The 20,051-nt window shown below is 56.0% G+C and overlaps 1 protein-coding gene across 1 annotated transcript; it reads right to left on the reverse strand.

Annotated features, from left to right (window-relative positions):
- Positions 1–533: 533 nt before the first annotated feature.
- Positions 534–18,278, reverse strand: LOC34620312. The gene is made up of 20 exons (XM_026335735.1): positions 17,238–18,278; positions 15,945–16,601; positions 14,905–15,189; positions 13,083–14,627; positions 12,749–12,893; positions 12,369–12,703; positions 10,933–11,706; positions 9,709–10,773; positions 8,890–9,579; positions 7,888–8,748; positions 7,231–7,809; positions 7,002–7,095; positions 5,879–6,696; positions 5,028–5,710; positions 4,346–4,787; positions 4,128–4,206; positions 2,810–3,744; positions 1,624–2,235; positions 1,129–1,374; positions 534–743 (listed from the first exon to the last, which is right to left on the reverse strand). Exons 1-20 carry the CDS (start codon positions 18,276–18,278, stop codon positions 534–536), a joined length of 12,096 nt encoding a protein of 4,031 aa, XP_026191520.1.
- Between the last annotated feature and the right edge of the window lie 1,773 nt (positions 18,279–20,051).

Raw genomic sequence — 20,051 nt, forward strand, 5'->3', positions numbered from 1 at the left:
AAAAATAAAAAAAAAAAATAAAAAATAAGAAAAAACCAGTATCACTTGTTTGCGTGTATGGATGATGTTGTTGGTGTTGGTGTTTTTTTTTTCAGACGAAGGCCGGCTTCCGGGTTCCTTTGTTGGTGGGGTTTTTACGCGTCTTCTTCCATCCGGGGGGGGGGGGTGGGGGGGGGCAATCCATCCCCCCCCAACCCTCCCCCCCCCCCCCCCCGGCCCGCGTACGATATATATGGGCAGGAAAACTGAAGATCCGCCTGTCTAGCGCATGCAATGCCTGCATTGCATGCGCTAGACAGGCGGATCTTCAGTGCGCATCCTACGCTCTCTCTCTGTCTCTCTGTCTCTGTCTCTCTTTCTCTCTTTTGCATAGATCTGGAATACTTGTGCAGCTACTCTTTCTTTCTCTCCTCCCTCTACGTGTATCATCCTGCTCCTTCTTCCCTCCCCCGCGTGGCTCTAGAAAGGCCCTTTCTTCTGCGGCACGGTGCGGTGTCTTCGCCAGCCGTTCTACGGCTCCCTTACGCTAGGCCTCATGGGTTTTTTCGCTGAGAGAGAAAGCCTTTCATACCTGCAGTCTCCGATGGCGTCATCTTCTCCGTCTTGAGGCGCAGTGTATAGCAGCGATCCTCAGTCTGCAGTGCCGCATGACTATGTCCACCAAGGGCCGGAAGTGTCACGCGACACTCCACCGGCTGCCCATGACTTCTGCGGCGTGGCAGCAGCAGCGTCACGTCTGAAGTCTGCGAAAAAGCGCAAAAACGGAGACGCTGAGGAGGCCTCATACACAGTAAATCGCGAAGGCGCAGCTACTCGCTACACAGAGACGGGCAGCCTGCCAGGCAGGCAGCTTGCTTGAGGTGCGCCCCCCCCCTCCCCAAAGATCGATGGCGAGACTATTTTTTCGCGAGCAGCTCGCTCCGTGCGAAAGGGCAACCTTAAAGGTTTCACGCAAAAGAGCATCTGCGTATACGCGTCTTTGTGTCTAGCCGAGAGGCATCAGCGCAAGCCGCGAGGGCAGCTATTACTGGCACATAGCACCGCAAAAGCTCGAGGCAGCGAAGGCTGCTGGCATCCACGAGCGGCCCATCAAAGGGGGGCACAGGACGGAAACGTGGGAAAGCATACCGTGGAATCTCCAAGGAGACTCTGCCCGTCGAACTCTGGAAAAAATCGCCCTTCATGAACAGGACGAATGCCTAGACCAGTGCGATCAATAAAGGCGCGCGGCGCAGCGATGACAGCCACCAGCTGCTTGGGGGAGATTATGTACGAGAGGAAGGGCAAGACTTCGGCCGTGTCGTGCAGCACTTCCAACTCTACAGAGGCGAGGTGGCGTGAAGGCAGCAACAGCCGACTCACAACCTCGTCTTGCTGAGCAGGGCAAAAAGCGACGTCATGCGAAGAAATCAGAGAACCCTGCTGCTGGTGTTGCAGCCTCAAGAGTTGTGCGTGCAAAAGAAACACAGAAAGAGGCACCTCTTAGACAGCCAAATAAACATGGGAGCGAAGAACTGCAGGAGGAGGAGGACGAGGCGCGGTTGTTGTTGTTATTAGTGGGGGGGGCAGCTGTGCTGCTCTCGCGAGCAGCAAAAACAAGGGCCGCTTCTTCTGCAGGCATACCTGTGTGCTGAGCAAATCGGAGATTACAGAGGACCACTCCGCGCCTTCCAGCATTGCGAAGCGCATGCGAAATCGCAGAGGCCTATTGGGGGGCACCTCGTAGACGAGAAACGTCGAGTGTCTCCTGAGCGTTGCACTGAGCTGGGGCCTGTGCTGCAGCGCATGCAGCTGCTGCAGGGCAGCAGCCATGTTGCTGCTGCGATTGACATCGGCGACTGCCATCAGCTGCTTGCGGCTCGCCTTTCCGTCGGAGGTCGAAGAAGGCGCAATGTTTATGTCCAGCTCTGTCATGGTCGCATTGACGAGGGTGAGGGAGGGGAAGATCGTCACTCTCTTCAGTTCTTTTTCAGCCGGCAACGCACCCTTCCGGCCTTCTATGTGAACCAGGAAATAAAGATTCCGAACCGTTTGTAAGGCTGCAGCGGCGAATGCCGCTGCGCCTTCTTTCTGAGCCTCCACTTGCGCTGCTGAGGAGACAGTCCCTCGCCGACAGCTGGGGGGGAGGTATGCGCTTTGACGGCAGCGCAGACCTTCCATCCTTTGCCGCGTGTCTATGAGATCACACCATCCGGCAATGCAGCTCATGTCGGGGGGCAGGATGAGCGGATCAGCCTGCAGGAAAGAAGATAACACACACTGCGCTGCAACAACAAAAATGCGCGCAAAAAAAAGCACACCCAGATGAGGAGGCCACCGTAAGAACGGCGTGCAGCAGCGCTTCTCGGGGAGCAGCTTATGTTTCTCTCTTTACGACTAAGTGCATGCAAGATGCGAGTCAAACATCACACAGCGTATATATATATCTACCTCCTACTATGTGCATGCAAAATGCGAGTCAAACATCACACAGCGTATATATATATATCTACCTTTCACTATGTGCATGCAAAATGCGAGTCAAACATCACACAGCGTATATATATATCTACCTCCTACTATGTGCATGCAAAATGCGAGTCAAACATCACACAGCATGTATATACATATATCTACCTCCTTCTATGTGCATGCAAAATGCGAGTCAAACATCACACAGCATGTATATACATATATCTACCTCCTTCTATGTGCATGCAAAATGCGAGTCAAACATCACATAGCATATATATATATCTACCTCCTACTAAGTGCATGCAAGATGCGAGTCAAACATCACATAGCATATATATATATATCTACCTCCTACCTCCGCATCTGAAGCTGCAGCCTCCGAATCCGCCTCCCCCGACCGCATGCTGCCGCCGTCTGCTGCCGCTGCTGCTGCTGCTGCTGCAGTGGCGGCTGCTTCTTCAGCGAACGCAGCAGGCCTAAAGCAGACATTGCACCATCCATTCCCAAGGATGGCCCTTTGGGGGACTGACAGAACGTGCTGGTTCGGAAGGAGGAAGGTGTATGTCAGCCTGTCTATCTGCTCTTTTGGGGTGAGGGGTCTCAGTGCAAGCGTTTCTTGGCGAGTTGCCGCTGCAGCCTCCTGCGGATGCCAAACAGAAGGGGTGCGTCTGGAGCGTGGAGAGTGGGAGACTCCTCTGCCACTCAAGGCTTCCGTTTGCGCTCGCCTCAAGGCAAGCTTCCCCCATCGTTTAGAGGGTGCGGCTGCCACGGGGGCAGCTGCATCCAGGAGGAGCAGCCGCATCTGCTCCTTCTGCTGCATTATCTCCTGTTGCTGAGCCTCCCTCCAGCGCTGCTCCCTCTCCAGCATCCACTGGGGAACGACCTCTAGATCTGGATGCAAGGAGCAGGGCGGTTCTGCGGAGAGATGGCCTTCTTTAGATGCTGTCTGCGCAGAAGGGCCGCCTACGGCATCAGCGGGAGCGGAGGCTCCCGAAGCAGCCGGGAGAAGCAGAGGGTTCAGATCGGCATCTAGGAAGCAAATCTCGAGAGGCATGCCGCTGCTGTTATGCACCATCACGGTGGTTGACAGCAGCAACAGCTTGAAGGACGGATGCGGACTCAACACTTGGCAGATCGTCTCGCTCTGCATCTCGACGTGCGAAAGAGGCAGAGGGGCAGCGAAGCTGCTGCTGATCGAGGGTTCATCACTCCTCTCCATGGCAATCGCAGACTCCCCCCTTGTCGTCCAGGATCGACGACGCGCATGCGACTCCAAGAATTCTCGATGCCCTAAGAAACGGAGAACTCATTCAGAAAATACAACAACAACCCATGACCACAGACCAGACCTGCATTACAGATAGACAGACAGACACAGACAGACAGAGAGAGACAGAGACGCCACACGAAAATCGCCCTTCTCGAGACACACGCGCCAGCACCAGCAGTCAGTCGGCTGGCACAGGGGTGCAGGGAAATTTAGAGAGCAGCTTCACGTTTGCGCAGCTCTTTGAAAGGCACAAGGAAAAGCCTTCGCCGACACCCACAGCATGCAACGCATCACTGACCAAGAGCAACAGGAGGCCTGAGGCAGGAGCCGCAAGGAAGAAAACTCGCTCTCACCCGAAACAGATGTCGCGAGGCACAAGGAGCTTTGCCCAGAATGAGGCAGCGGCTCCAGCGAGTCTGTCTGTGCTGACGTCTTGGAGTCTCCGCCGCTTTCGCCTCCTTGCACGACCACAGGCTGCTGAGCTGTCGAAGTTTGCGCGCTGGACGAGGGAGAAGGCTCACTGAGCCGGAGTTTTGGGTGTAACCGAGGAGGGTGAGCTCCAGATGCAGCAGCCGCAGTCGGAGCAGCATCAGCATGAGCAGCAGCAGGAGGAAGAAGCGCTTGCGCTCCACCGAGCGGTGCTGAGTGCCTCGCAGAGTCGGCAAATAGGCCTGACGATGGCCGTCTGTCTCTTGTCGTTAAGGAGCTCCGGAGCCGCTGCAGCTGCCGCGCTGCGAATTTGCTGCCGCTGCTGCTGCGAGCAGCTTGACGCGACGCTGCTTTGCCACTGCTGCTGCTGCTGCTCAAGAATTTCTCGGCAAGCGACGCTGCAGAGGAGGAGACGACGGGTCGCATACTCCCCGAGGCGGCTGCTGCTGCGGCGGAGGCAGCAGCAGAGCCACTGCCCCCCCCCCCGATGCGGCTGTCTCCTCCTGCGTACTTGACTGGCGGGAGCAACGCGACGCAGCAGCTGCGCATGCCGTCCACTGCCACTGCCTTGGTGCCTCTGGGAAAGGGCCCAATGGCTGCTGGGGAAGGATCAATCGTTTCCTCAGACATGCGGCTATAAGCCTTTGCCACTGAAGCGTCGGAAAACTCCGAAACACGCCGCAGCTGCTGCCGCTGCGACTGCAGCTGCTCTTGCGCTTCTGACGGCTTTTTGAAGGAGGGCTCCCCACACTTTTCGCGTGTCGCTACGGCCTCGCCAGAGGCTGCATGCTGCTCGGAGATGCTGCCTGCTGCAGTGCCTGCTGCAGTGGCTGCTGCAGTGCCTGCTGCAGTGGCTGGTGTGCGCAGGAACTGCGGCAGACGCCCCTCCCCGCCGTGGAAGACGGCAACGCTGCGCGAGCGGATCTTCCTCTTCATTTCTTCTGTGCACAAGAAGATCTTCAACGTGGCTGCAGCGTCTTGAGTTGCGCAAATGCTCCTGCTGATGGCGGGGAGATGCGCCGAGGGAAACGATTCTTTGATGCCCATCACAGCGTCTATTGGAGGGCAGTTCGTGATGTAGAGACGCTGGCGACTGCGATGGCGGCGTGAGGCTTCCGCCGTGCGGCTCTGCATGAGGCCTTCCAGGGGGAGTGGAGACGAGGCTCCAGGAAGCAGCAGGATTAAGCTGCTCACGGATTGTGCTCCGCCGCAGTTCTGACTGCTGCTGCTGCTGCACTTTTCCCCACCCCCCGTGCCAGCGCTGCACGGCGAGCTGCTCGCGGAGATGCTGCCTCGCCTACGAGTAGTCTCCGGAGCAAGCATCTTGTGCAGAGTAAAGGCATACAAGCATTCGCCAGTCAGGTTCAAGTAGCGAAAGGCCGCTTCCGTGTGCCTCCTCCCTGGCAGTGCTGTGGCTGCTGTCTCCGCGGTGTCTCTTGCCTCTTTGGCTGCCTTTCCCGATGCCTTGCTCTCACTGTCGAGCGCAGGGAGGCTTGCTGCTGGAGAGAAAGCCTCTTGACGCGACGCCTCCATGGGAACGCTCGACGTGCTTGTCTGCTGCATACCGCCATCACCAGGAGGGGGAAAGGGGGGAAAAGGCCCCCCTTGCTGCTGCTGCTGCTGCTGCTGCTGCCTTCCTGAGGGAGGTGCAGCAGCAGCGGCGGCTGCTGCTGCACCTCCCTCGTGGTATCGACGCGTCGAAGACAGCGGCAGTGCATGCACTGCCGCTGCTGCTGCCGCAGTCGCAGCAGCACGTGAAGAAGGTGCCCTCGGAGAGATCCTGCTGAAGCTGCTAAGGCTCACAGTCCGAGCTATCATCCCGCCTTCCCCACTGCCATCGCTGTGTCTGTCGTCAGGAGCGTGGCTGCCCCCCCCCCCCGCCCCACTGTCTGTGAGATGAGCCAAGAGATAGGGCAGAAACCACGCAAAAAGCTCGCACAGCTGCGGCGTGCAGTTCAGCCAGAAAGGCGACTGGCTGTGCAGCATCAGCGTCTTCGCTGCTCTAAAGGTACCCCACGGATCTTCCCCAGGGGGCCCCTCGAGGGCCCCCCTCTGAGCCTGCTGGCGCTGCAGCAGCTGCTGCCTCTCTTCGGCGTAGTCGCGCTTGTAGACTGCCGTGACGTCCAGCTTTTCGACGAACGGCTCCCAGCATCCAGCCTTCGCATTCAGATAATCCAGTCCGCACGAAAAGTCTCGGAGAGCAGCCTGAAACTGCGTGGGCAACATGTCGAATACAAGAGCTCCCGCAGCCAGCCGCAGCTGCAGAAGCGGCAACACTGAAGAGCGCAAGTCATCAAGAAGCAGCAGGTGAGCACCTTCCAGGCACACGGATACCTTCGCAGTTCGCTCCACCAAAGGCAGCGGCAGAGGCTGCTGCTGCTGCTGCTGCTCTGGCGACTGCTGCTGCTGCTGGCTCCAAGCCTCGGGGTAGCGAATGGGAGGCGGCTGCTCAAGAGGGCACACGCTAGGACCGTCAGAGTGAAGACTCTGAGCGGCTGCCAAGAGGAGAGCCATGTCTCTGCTAGAAACGCGCAGATAAAAAACTACAGACAACACACACACACACAAACAGGCAAGCACAATTACACCCACGGGCGCATCACGACGCGTATCAATATGTTATACACATGCATATATATAAAAATACACACATTTACATACATGGACTTCCATACACACTGATTTACATACACGGACTTCCATGCACACAGATTTACATTCACAGTTCTCCCTACATACTCACTTACACACATGAACTTCCATCCATACATACATACATACATGTACATCCGCATTTACATACACACCAGCAGAATAAAGAGGCGGAAACAGCAGCAGCGCCGCTTACGTGGGATGTCAAAGGCCAAATCAATGAAGGTTAGGACGCGTCTGTGGGCGTATGACTCCGTCCCCTCTCCGCTGCTACAATCGTTACCCTCCGACTTTGATAAGGGGCCTGTAGTATGCGTCTGCTGCATCTGCTGCTGCATCTGCTGCTGCATCTGCTGCTGCGTCTGCTGCATCTGCTGCTGCTGCTGCATCTGCTGCTGCTGCTGCAGGTGGGACGCACCAGCCACCGACGGCGTTCGTCTGCCTCCTCCTGGACTGTGCGCGACAGCGCTGGATGGCAGTCTTGCTGCTGCTGCAGAAAACGCTTGCTGCATGCGCTGCATTGCAGCAGGCACTCTCCCGTGGTTGTGGGTGCTGCCGTGCGAGGCAGCACTGGCAGGAGACGCAGCATCTGAAGAACGCAGTCCACTGCGGAGGAGCTGCTGCTTCGAGTGGTGAAGTCTCGATGGCGTAGCCTCATCAGGGAGCTGTAAAGGTGGAGATGTCGATCGGTAAACGCCGTTTCCTTCCAAATGAAAGTGTTCACACAGCAACACGGCGCTCGCTAAGTCCATACGTGGAGCCAGCCTTTCCAGAGAGGAGCCTTCCCCTATAGTGAGTTGCTGCAGCTGTTGCTGCAGCTGTTGCTGCAGCACCCATTCGTGTCTCAGTTGCTGCGATCGTCCTTCTTTGTGCCGACCTCTGGCACCCCTCGAGGTCGCCTTCTTCGACGCCTTGTGGCTTATCGCATCGCCAGCACTGGAGGCTACAGCCGCAAACTCGCGGCTGCAGCTGCTGCTGCTGCTGCTGCTGCTGTTGCTGCTGTTGCTGCTGTTGCTGCTGCTGCTGCTGCTGAGGCCTTTTCCCCACCGAATGCCTGTCCTGGTGCGTGGCGTCTTCGTCACCTTTGACGCTCGCGATTCTTCTGGCACGGAGAGCGACATCCGACGCACAGCCTCCTCCTCGCCGACCTCCAAAGAAGGCGTTCTGAGCATATCTGCATGCGGCTGTGCCTTCTGGTGAGCTGCGGGGAGGGAAGTCGCTTCGAGTCGGCATATTTTGCTGCCGAGAACTTGCACTTGCTCGAACAAAAGCTCATCACCCTTCATGCACAGCCGAACTACAAAGTCGCTGCTCCAAACGATGACAGGCGCAGAGGGAGACTGCAAATCGGAATACACCACAAATCGACCTCTTTTGATGCTGACGGAGACTCGAAACGCCCGTTCTCTAAAAGCCTCTCCTGATAAAAGCAACACCACGAGATCTGCCTTCGTGCTGTGTTCAACGGAAGAACGTTGGCTTTCTTCATCTTCCAAGACGTTACTGCGTCCATCCCGTCTCTGCTGCGGCTCGTCCTCGCCGCGTTTTCGCTGCTGCTGCTGCTGCTGTGCCTCGCGCTCCTCCGCCTCCTTTGACCTTTGCTCTGCTTCTGTGAGGACCGTCGGAAGGGGTTTGGGGTAAGAACGCATGGAACTGAAAGCCCAAGACGAAGTAAAATAACTGAGGATATCCATGAAAGCAACGAGCAGCAGATACACTGTAACGCCTGAGAACTGGAAATCCATGTACGACTCCCGAAGAGATGATCCAAACTCGAAAACTATGGCTGGACGGATCTTCTTCTTCCGTGAGTGCTTTGATTTTCTCTCGCCGTCAGAGCATGCGTCCCCACTGACCTCTTCCTCGTCTCTGCTCAACAGGGCTTCTTCACCGGCATCAGCTTCTTCGCTGTCGTCGCTGTCTTCGCTGTCGTCGCTGTCTCTCTGCTCAGGCTCGGAGTCAGAAACGTTCCAGCTGCTCCCACTGCTGCTGCTCCTACTGCTGCTGCTCCTACTGCTGCTGCTCCCACTGCTGCTGCTCCTACTGCTGCTGCTTCTGCTAAAGTTGTCTCCTCCCCCTCCAACTGTGGACGCTTCATCCACGGGGGCCGTGCAGTGGGCGACTCTTTTGAAGTAGTTGGCGCTGCCTTTTCGCAGATCGTCGATGCTGAAAGTCTCCGCACTGAGGCGCAACTTGTAGCAGGAAACAAGACGGGAGACAGACGCAGTCACACGCGCAGTGATGGGGTGGAGGGAGAGCAGTGCCAGAGGAGTTCGTAGCCCAAAGGAGGCCTTAAGCGTCAATTGCGAGATCTTGATGAAACACTCGACGGCTAGAGGGGGAATTTCCTCCAGCTCCCTTCGCAAGGCTTCCCCATCCATTCGCTGGATACCCCTGTTTGCGCTGCCGTTGCTTCCATTGCTGAAGCTCCTGCAGCTGCCGTCTTCGAGGGCACAAGCCACCCTCCCCCCCTTCGGCACAACCTCGACAGGCGTATGATACCCCTGAAATCCAATGTTCTCATTCAAAACGTCAAAGATGAGGGTGAGCTGGTGTCTCGACAAATGCAGCAGCCACGGAGTCGTCTCTGCTTCGACACGCAACGTGGCTGGACTGCTGCGCAGCAGCACACACGCATCAACGTTTCCCAAAAGGCAGCCTCCGGCAGCTGGCTCTTGCCCGTTGTCGCTTGCGCTTATCTGCATGCCACGCATCTCCAGATGCAAGTCTGAAAAGACAAAATCAGGCTCTGAAAGCCTCCTTCCGCGCATGGCCTTCTTGGAGGCACCATAGCACGCCTCGCCGAAGCCGTCGTCGCAGCTGCTCTCGCTGCCTGCCGAGCACGGCACGACACCCATGCCTTCCTGAGGATCGGGAGGAGCAGAACTAGGAGCAGAAAAAGCAGAAAAAGCAGAAGCACGAGGAGAACGATGACCACCACTACATGACTGGCTCTCTGCAGACGAAGAGAAGAGCGCAACGTCAGAGGTCTTCCGCCGTCGCTGTTTTTCCATCATCCCTGACACGTAGGCATTCCGAATCTTCAAGTTGCCGAGATCAAACACGATGAAACGTCCTAAGTGGTCTACATTGACTTCCATTTCTGCAGTGGGTGTGGTTGTTGCCGCCGCTGTTTTAGCTGCTGCCGGCCCCCCCGCGTTAGCGCGTCGACTGCGCCTGTTGGGCATTCGATAGCCGGGAGGCACAACGTATCCGGGGATGGCTTCTTTGTCTTCGGCGAGGATGAAGAGGGGGGACTGGATATTGAGGGCAAAGAGGCAGTAGGAAGACGTTGCTGCTTCTTTGACGGCTCTGTACGACTTGGAAATGACGACGTCGAAGATGCCGTCTCTGAGATACTCGAGAGTGCGCGAGACGTCTTGTTGGCGATACACAAAGCAGACTTGCTCGAGCTGCCCCTCCAGGCAGACGGAGTAGGGCAGAGGGGCCCCTGTCAGCGGGTGGGGGCCCCCGTACTCACGGAATTTGGCTGTGAACAAAGCGGGGGGGGGCAGGAGTGCGTTCTTGAGAGACGACGCTTCGGCGTCTCCTGCATCCGAAGTAGCCGGCACGGAAGGCTCCTCCCCCTTCGCCTCCCCCCGCAAGGGGGAGGAGGGCAGAGGCGTCGCAGCATTCTCTGACAGTGGTGGGGGAGATGCTGCTCCTGCAGACGCCTCGTCCTCCCGCAACACGCGCTTCTCCTCCCTCTGGGAAGGAGACTCTCTGCAGGAGTATCGCGCACGCGGTCCCAAGACACACCTGTCTCTAAACACAATGCCTCCATCGCCGATCGAGAAGGCTGTCTCCGAGTCACTATTTGAATAAAAAAGACTGGACGCTCTAAGGTCCTTGAGCGCCATGCGTGCCAACACCACGTCGTTCGCTTCCCAAAAGGCAATCGCCACTTCCATGAAGACGAGGGTTAACTCAAGGCTCAGAGAGGGCATCGCCCCCCCCTGCAGAACCTGCTGCGATTGAGGCGGCTCCGCAGAAGCTGCTTCTTTTGCAGGAGCAGAAGCTGCTTCTCCTGCAGGAGCAGGAGCTGCTTCTCCTGCAGGAGCAGATGCCGCTTCTTTTGCAGGAGCAGAAGCAGCTTCTTTTGCAGGAGCAGGAGGCGCAGTTGCAACGGCTGCTGCTTGCGCAACCGAAGGCAGTGCACCGTCCCCCCCCTCCCCTGTCTCCGCGCTTGATCTCCAGTGCACTGCCAAGGGTGGCATGGACGCCCCCGAATCAAGCCCAATCTTCAGCCAGTTTCTTCCAGAACTTGTTGCTGCACTGGGAGCAGCAGCAGCAGCTGGGAGAGGGGGGGGGGGCCCTCTGACCTTAGAGAGAGCCGCACGCAGCAGCACATTTTTTTCCCCCGCCTCCGCTTCGTCCTCCTCGGATACGAAGGACAGAGTCTGCTGCACACTCTGCAGCGTACCCTGCACCGCTGCCACAGTCTCCTTGGAAAGAAGACCGCGCGGTCCTACTGCAGCGGCGGAAGCCTCGGAGAGCTCGTCTAGGTGCAGCTGCAGACGTCGATGCACTGTCTGCTTGTACGTCGCAAGGGCCTGCAGGATGCGCCGAAGACTCTGCTGCCGCCAGTGCATCTCCACAGGAAGCGAAGTCACAGCCAGCGTAGCCTTTGGGAGCGAGGATACCCCTGCAGCTTTCCCCCCTCCGACAGACGACGCAGATGAACTGTCTCCCCCCGTTGCGCTCCCCGAGACGGTTTGTGCCTTCGAACGCTGCGCTATCTGCAGCTCTACGCGAAGCCCTTTTTCCGCTTCCTCCACTGCATCGTGAAACTCCTCGTCTTCGCACAAACCACCCACCGAAGACGAAGTCGCGCACCGCAACATCGGAGGGCCGCTGCGCACCAAACTGCCGCTGCTGCCACGGCTTGCTCCCCCCTCTCCCTTAGAGACACAACACATAGGCACAGACGAACACACACAAAACACGAACTTTTCCCCACAAAAAGACACCGGAGAAGCCGCCTCTACGCAAGCGCCAATACAAAAAGCAACCCTTGAGCTCCTCAACGGGCGAACGCGCCGCAATGTGGGTGTGGTCCTCTCGGACGCGCGTATAAGGCAAAGGTGGAAAGAGAATATCGGGAGAAAATGTGGAGAATGGAGATTTCTCTTAAACCCTAAAGCATGGATCGAACGGTCCTTTAAATACCCATGCGATTCCCATTTATTAAAAAATTAAAATAAAAATAAAAAAACCTTGTTACATGGACCGTCAGTCACAGGCACAAATTGCAAGCTGCTCCTTCTCCCCTTCTTTCCCCCTGTCCAGCCTGCTTCCTTACCCTCCTACCAAACAAACAACTCACCGCCAGCACGAAACACACACACACACACGGAAGAAACAACCCCTTCTCGCAAAGCTCCAGACACATCGCACTGCAAATGCTTCAAGCACGCCGTAGGACATGCAGCATGACACCCCCAAGCAAGAGCAGGTAAGAGCGGTACCAAGCATATATATATATACATGTGTACATGCATACATATACATGTACATATACATATATATATAGATGGATATACAACTGCAGAAGAGGCCTTACAGAGTCCATGGCACTCGCCGGTGTCTGCAAAGACATGAAGAGTGGCGAATTCGTGGAAGGATCTGAAACAAGAACTTGTTGCAACTCGGCAATGGCACCGCATGCGCCAGTCTGTAGATCCGCAGTGACTTCGACGAGTAGATCGGAGAGTTCTGCCTGCAACACGGGGGGGCATCGCTCTACTGCGCTGCTCGTTTCCCTTTCTGCTGATCCCCTGATCAAGAAACCACAGCGACCGAAGCGCCACGTAGACGCGAATACCAATTGAGACAGCGTCTCACGCTCTGGACTGCTGCTTCCATCCTTGCTGCCTGCTTCTGTCGTCGTCGCGTCCGCTGCAGAGACACCAGGGGAGGTGTCGCTGCTGTCTCTGTTGCTGCTGCACAAGAAGGCCTGCCTCTCGTCGTCTTTTTGGATCCCTATCGCTCCTGAAGTGTCTGCTTGCACCCCACTGGCGCGGAAGACGCTGCTGCTGCTGCTGCCGTCCAGAGCCTCCCCCGCTGCCACTGACGTTGACGCTGCCTTCTCCTCCGCAGCTCCTGCCGCCTCTCCCTCGCAGTGCATGCGTTCCAGCGCGACAAGGGGTAGCCGCTCTGCTCTACGCCTGAAGGCAGCGCTGTCTTCAGCACGGCCCGCTGCTCCTAAAGCTGCAGGAGCTACAGAAGAAGACGCCGCATGCAATGCTTCTGCTGCTGCTGCTGCTGTCTGCTGCTGGGGACGCACTTGCAGCAGCGACTTGGCCATAGAGGCAGGCACGGCAATCAGAAGTCCGATGGCTTCAGGCGTTAGCTCCAGGAAAATCTCCTCGAACATGATGTTCAAATTGACTTCCTTCATCTGCAGAACCTCGATGTGCATGCGGATCGGAATAGGACGCAGTATAGACACTTCTTGATGCCCTGTCGGCGTACAGATGAGACGCGTCTCGTTGAACTCGAGAACGCCACGCAAGGCATCATACGGGCAGGGGCCGTCTGAGCGGAGAGAAAGCGTTCCCAGGTGCAAGGCAACGCTGCCAGCAGCCTTGCCGTCCAAATTCAGGATAGGCGCAGCCACCAACAAATCCAGTTGCACCAAATCTGGTAGATGCTGAACAGCCGCAGAATACACCGTCTCCCCCGTTTCCCTAAGGCCCTCCACGAACTCGCTTTTGCGCATTTCATCGACTTCCGTTGCAACGCGACTCGAATCCGCAGCTGCTGCTGCTGCCTCTGCTGCTGCTGCCTCTGCTGCTGCTGCCTCTGCCGCTGCTGCCTCTGCCGCTGCTGCCTCTGCGACGTCTAAATCCCCCTGAGCAGCAGCAGCCTTAGTAGCAGCAGGGGCTGAAGCCGCACAAGCGGCAGCCGAGTGATTGCGTCTCTCATCTTCCTCTTCGAACCTGCGCAAGTCGGCTGGCGTCTCGAAGACAAAGAAGTCGCATAGAGTTCGCAGTAGCTCGGGCTTTACGGCAGCAATCAGGGGGGCCAGCCGAATACACATTCCCAGAATATTGCCTGTAGGCGTCAAGTCGTGGCGCAGTTCGAGGTGAGCAGCCGTCAGCGAGTCACTCGAGACTGCACGGCTGCAACTACTGCTACTGCTGCTGCTGATAGTAGCGTTCGCCATAAGTCGATGGCGGTAACCCAACAGGCTGTCAGCTGCTGCTGCCGCGAGGAGCGGTGTGGGCACGGCTAGCGATTCCTCGCCACGACTTCGCGTCTCATCAGAAGGAGACTCACCGTCTCGCCGAAAGTGCATGAGGAGATGCGACTGCTGCCTCACGGTCACGTTGGACAGGGAGATGCAAAACAGCCACTCGCTGTTGTCTCTTCCTGCAGCGTCTTGCTTGTTCAACAGGTCTAGAGTGGCTCCAAGATTGAAGAGTTCAATCGACAGGAAAGCGTTATTCGCCGCTGCAGCCTCTGAACGGACGCCTCCACATCCCCTGTAAGGCTCCCCCCCAGAGACTTTCGCACCGCTTCCTTTACCGTGCATGGCTGCAGTCCCCCCTGTATCCATCACCCCTCCAGCAACCACTGCTGCTGCGAGTTTGGGTGCTGCAGGGGGCAGTGGAAAGTTGGGGGGAAAAGCCTTTGCGGCTTCCGTGGGGGAGTAGCCTATAGCCTTGATCGCTTTGGCCTCCTTGATCGCTTCTGCCACGACTTCTGTCGGTTCCACGACATCCGCTTCATCGTCTTTCAAGCAAATGCTGAAGTGCTCGAGCTCGAAGGTGAGGACGTACTTCGTGGGGAGAGACACGCTCTGCATGAGCTTGTCAGACTGCACCGCAGCGAAGAACAACACACGAAAGCCCCAGAAAAGCAGCATGCGCAACAAGCGCCGTGGACACAGTGCCTGCATGCGTCTCGCTGGCAGGATTTGTTCTCGCGAAGCCGCTTGCAAGCCACAAGAGGGATGATGCACACACACGAGGCCGGCATTCTCGAGAGAGGCGTTTCTTTCGCCCCATACAAAAAAATCAGGAGCTCCTGTTCAACAGGCATTCTGGATCGAGAAGCTTGCTTGCGAAAGCGGCGTCTAAACTCAGGCAGCGAACCTGAACAGCATCGACGATCAGTTGAATGTCTTCACTTGTCAGAAGAGGCGCGTCTGCGTCTTCCCCTCCATTATTATTTGCACCGTCTCCGACTGCATGGGCCTGCTGCAGCTGCTCATCTGTCGCTGCCTGACGGCGCATAACCCACTGCCACCAGCTCTGCTGCTGCTGCCTGGGGAGCTGCTGCTGCTGCTGCTGCTGCAGCAACTGCTGCTGCTGCAGCAGCTGCGTTTGCTGCACGACGCGGTTCGTTGCCTCCACGCAAATGTTGCGCCACTTGGCGAGCTGCAGCAGCGGATCAGCACAAACACAGAAGGCACAGGAGGCCTTGCAGCCTACGACACGCCTTCGCACGGAGCCTCCTTTCGCCGAAAAAGCGACAGTTCTCGCAAAGGCGGCAAGCAATAAAAATCCCAACCACAAGCACGAAATGCATAAGGCACGCGCAAAAACTAGCAGCAGCAAGACGCGGAGGGGCAGCAGAGGCGTGTATCTACAGAGGGCCCCCATCCCTTCCCCCTCAACTAACAAAACCATGCCTTTCCCCTCCCCCCCCAACAACAATATGCGAGCAACTTCTTCTTCTCGCAAACGTGCCGCTTCGTGCAGACACTCTACCCCACAGCAAGGCAGCGAGGCCCCATTACGCGGTTGCCACAGAGCAGCAGAGACAACACGCAAAAAAAAGAGCCGAAGACAGCACTGGAGACTCTGGCAGTCAGTCAGTCAGCGAGCGAGCAGCACGTAGCAGTCGCTGACACGCTAGGAATGAAAGCAGCGAAAGCTTTTCTTCCCAAACAAGAAGCTCTCAAGGAACCTGCGCAGCTGCAGGCCCCGACATCTGGTAGAGATTAGTCCGAAGGGCAGAGAGGGAAGGAAGTGTAAGAAACTCGACACGGGAGAAACGCACAGACACACATCAGCCTCTCAGGGGGTGTCACGAGCGAGGCTCCTCACGCTATACATAGCTTCCGTACAAACCAACAAACATTTCTCTATCACCCTTTGCTTCACGATGTTCTCAAGCGGTGCTAGCTCACATGGCGAACTCCCACAACGTCGTGGAGCGTCGTAAGCCTCTGCTGCTCCCTAGCCGTCAAGGGAGAGACCCCTCGAACTCCTGCCACCGTTTGCAGCTGCCGGCTATACAGTTGAATAAATTCTCTTTGCGTCACTCCCTCGAGACCCTCTGCGCCCAGCACAACAGTGTGTGCCTGCCGCAGCAGCAGCTGCTCGCATCGCTGGCGTCGCTGCGTTGCTTCATTAGAAATCGCCAAGAGGGCTTCCAGCTGTGATCGTCCAATTTCGACACCCTGACTCTCCCGCAGCACCTCCAGACGAGCCACAAGCTCCTGCTGGGCTGTTGCGTGAGACAGCGTCAGTCGCAGGTGCAAAGGCTTCAAAACATACTGCGTTCGGCTGCGAACCCCACCCTCCTTCCCCCCCACTCCCCAGAGGTGCCACGAAGCTGCAACAGCCTCTTGATCCCCCGCCGAAGACGTGGGATAGATCGCCACGTCAGGGGGACAGGCAATGCCGCCACGCGAAGGGGGTGGCATGCACTGAACTCCTTCAACGCCCTCAACGGGAGACCCCACGTTTCCTGGAGGCGCTGCAGAAGCCTCCAAAAAATCGCCCGACATCGGGGATTGGAACGACAGAGACTGCGCCTGATGCGTCACAAAGGACATCGCATACTTCGCACATATATATACATACATGTATATGTATATATATATATATAATACATAATACATAATACATACATACGTACATTCATACATACATACACAAACACATACACACACATCCATACACATACACACACATCCATACACATACACACACATACAAACACATACACACACATACAAACACATACACACACATACACATACATACACCAACACATCCATACACCAACACATACATACAAACACATATATACACATACACATACATACACATAAAAACACATACATACACATACATACACATACACACACATACATACACATACATACACATACACCTCATAAATTGCGCATTCTTAGACTCAAAGTTATTGGATCTGAGAAGCCAGCAGTATCGCGCATAGGAAAGCGAGTGTGCTACGCAGGAGGTAGGAGGCCGTACGACGCACAATCCCTAGGGTCTGCTCCAGCCACCTTGGCTGCGTTGGAAGAGAACTTATAGCAGGCACTTGCGAATGAGTTTCAGGTGATGAGATTTTGGAATGGCGAGATGCACGACTCGACTGGCGGTTTGGGGCAGTATTAGTACTATTATTCGCTGATGGAGGCGCCCATAGGTTCGTGCAGAATCTGTCATACCTCGTGAAATGCCGATTGGTGGCTTCCTTCGAGGCTTTCTCTGAAGGGGGTACCTGGTGCGGGCCCTGCAAAGGTTTCGCCTCTCAGCTGTACAGGGAGTTCATGCGTCTGCGCTCGAGGGTTGCATGCATGAGAATCCCCACCTGCCCCCGCAGCCTCTCGACTCCGCTGCAAGCGTTCTTGCGCAGCGCCTGCGCCGCTCTTGCAGACGGCGAAGGGAGGCGGATAGGAGGGAGGAGGTGGGGGTATGGGGGGGGGGGGCAAAGAGTCCGCGAAGTGTGACGGTAGATCCTGCTGCTGCTGCGCCTTGGGTTGGTGGCGTTGCTGCTGTTTTGGCTGCTGTTTCTCGCGCCGATCGAGGGCGCAGTAGATCGCGAGGCCGCTTAGTTCGCATGCCTTGTAGAAGGCGGCATCCGACTGCTGGGGAAGCGTTTCTTCATGGCGTCGCCACGCTGCATCGGTGTTGTGTATAGAGGCTTGGGTTAGGAGCACTCCCAAGGAGAAGCCTCGCACGGGGTCTACCAGCGCAACATGAACGTCGCGGATGTCGACGAGGAGGTTGCTGAGAATCTTGTTCATAAAGCGAAAGAAAAAGCCACCATCGCCCTCCTTGCTGCTGCCTGAAGCCCCCGGCACGGGCTGTTGGTGCTGCTCCGCGAGGCGCAGTCGAGCGTCCAGCATCTGCTGCTCGCACGCCACCACTTGTTTGCGCTTGATCTCCCGCAGTTGTTCGATTAGCTCGGCGTCGCCTTGATGGGGTATGGGTTTTGGCTCCAGCAGCACGTGCAATCCAGCCACCTCCACGCAGACGGGCGCAGATCCCATCCTCGACCAGGGGATCGTGATCTTTATCTTCTGAATACGGCCCCAAAGGACGCGAAACGGAATGCCTAGGAGATCCGAGACGTCGGGCTTTATGTGCAGATCCTCAAGCTCGACGTTGCCACTCCACACCGCTACGGAGAGCTTATCCCGGCTGATGCCCTCCACATACTGTGCCAGATAGCGGCTCAGCAGCCGTTCCACCACAGACTCCAGCATCTTCGCCCCCACTCTCCCGCCTACAGATTTCTAGCTGTACCGACACTGCCCTGAAATTCGGCCGCCGCTGACAGCAGCAGACCGACTTGGGGCCGGCGGATCAGAGAACGGTGAGTGGAAGGCAAGCAGCACCCACGCGCTGCATCTTTTGCAGCAACAGAAATCCACCGAAAGTTGAGCAGACAGCAGCGCACAGAGAGTGTTGGGGGATAGATAGAGAGAGCCGCAGAGGCCCTGCACACAGGCCCCTAAAGGGCCCCCGAGTTTCGAATGGCCACTGAGTGCCGGTGCAAGAGTACCCCGAGGCAAAGAGCCACAGAGTATACTTCCTCCCTCTCAGAAACACAGACGATTCCACAGGCCAGCACTGTCTCTTCATGAGACAGGCGCTGCTACGATTTCTAGGATACAGGGGACTCAGTGAGGAAAGGGGAGTACGACAATGCAGGTTGGAAACAAGCGGCAACACAGGCACCTAGAACTCCAAAAGACAAAGACTCTTGTATGCTTAATGAAGGACCTCTGCAGCAGGATGAGGCGCCTGTAGGGTCCTGGAAGGCAAGGCAGCCATTGTTTTCGAATTTGGTTCAGGAAATTCAGCGTAGTAACTTGGCGGGACGAGGAACGTGTTACTCAGGGATAGGTACCTCTGGCTGACCGTAATCTACAGCAATATGCTGATAAATAAAAACCACAAAAAGTCCCATGGGAATCGTTTTCATTCAAGAGTTTAGGGCATGCAGATCAGGAGCATGCACCGCAGTAGCCTAGTGTACGAGACCGATTGACTGCTGTGTGGCACACGGAGCCGCCGATGGCCTACCACTTAGTAACCGTTCATGACTCTTGTTTTTTGAGATGTCTGTAGTCAATAAGCAATAAAACAACAACCTAAAGGGCAATAGCAGTATATATAGCGGCAAACAATCCCCCCGGTTAGCCCAGCCCGTATGCCACACTTTTTGTCTTTTTCCCTTAACGGAGGAAAAGCTCAAACACAAGATACTTGTTCAGCTTGTTTTATTATGAATTTGCACATTTTGATACGGAGGAATTACTCATTGGTGCTCAACGCATGTGAACGCTATCTCTTCTCGGCTACGCCACAACTGGTAGTCTCCAGGCATTACCTGGTTTTTGTTGCTTTGCCGCGACCCTATAGTGGATCTTTATGCAACGAGCTGTAAATTGTGATCAAAAATATGCAAAAGCATTAAAATTCAGGGTTTTGGCCAGAATGATGGCCGTTAATGTCAACTTGCAGCAGCACGGGAGCGTGTGATGGTGGGAATAGCTCGAGCTCTGTCCCGGTCGGTTTCATAAGTAAAAACACCAGCGCGGCTGGCGTTATTTTGCCATTTCATGCGTGATCTTATCTTAGCTCATCCGCTAAACGGAACAGCAAATAAGTCCACGCTTTTGTGAGGGTCTATCCACGCTCTCCGTTAGGAGGCAGCTATCTCCAGACTCAGTGCAAACTTGACAGAAAGTAATTGAGAGGCTTCAATTAGATTTTCCCCTCTTTGCCTGCCGGCTGCATTTAGATTTCCCAAGTATGAGGACGAAGACAGCTAATTGCGCGTAGCTGCAGCATCTGGGCAATCGGAGCATATACAGATGGCAGTACGTGGCATCTAGCGCACACGCATATAATATCATCTCTTAATGTATCAAGCAGACAGTAACATGCAATAAAAATGATGTAGGAGCCGACGAACGAGTTACTCAGCTGCTTTCTGATTTCTGCTTACACAAAGCTAATGTAATAAAAAG

This window comes from Cyclospora cayetanensis, unplaced genomic scaffold (genome assembly GCF_002999335.1).
Source record: "Cyclospora cayetanensis isolate NF1_C8 unplaced genomic scaffold, CcayRef3 CcayRef3_contig_8, whole genome shotgun sequence".
NCBI lineage: Eukaryota > Apicomplexa > Conoidasida > Eucoccidiorida > Eimeriidae > Cyclospora > Cyclospora cayetanensis.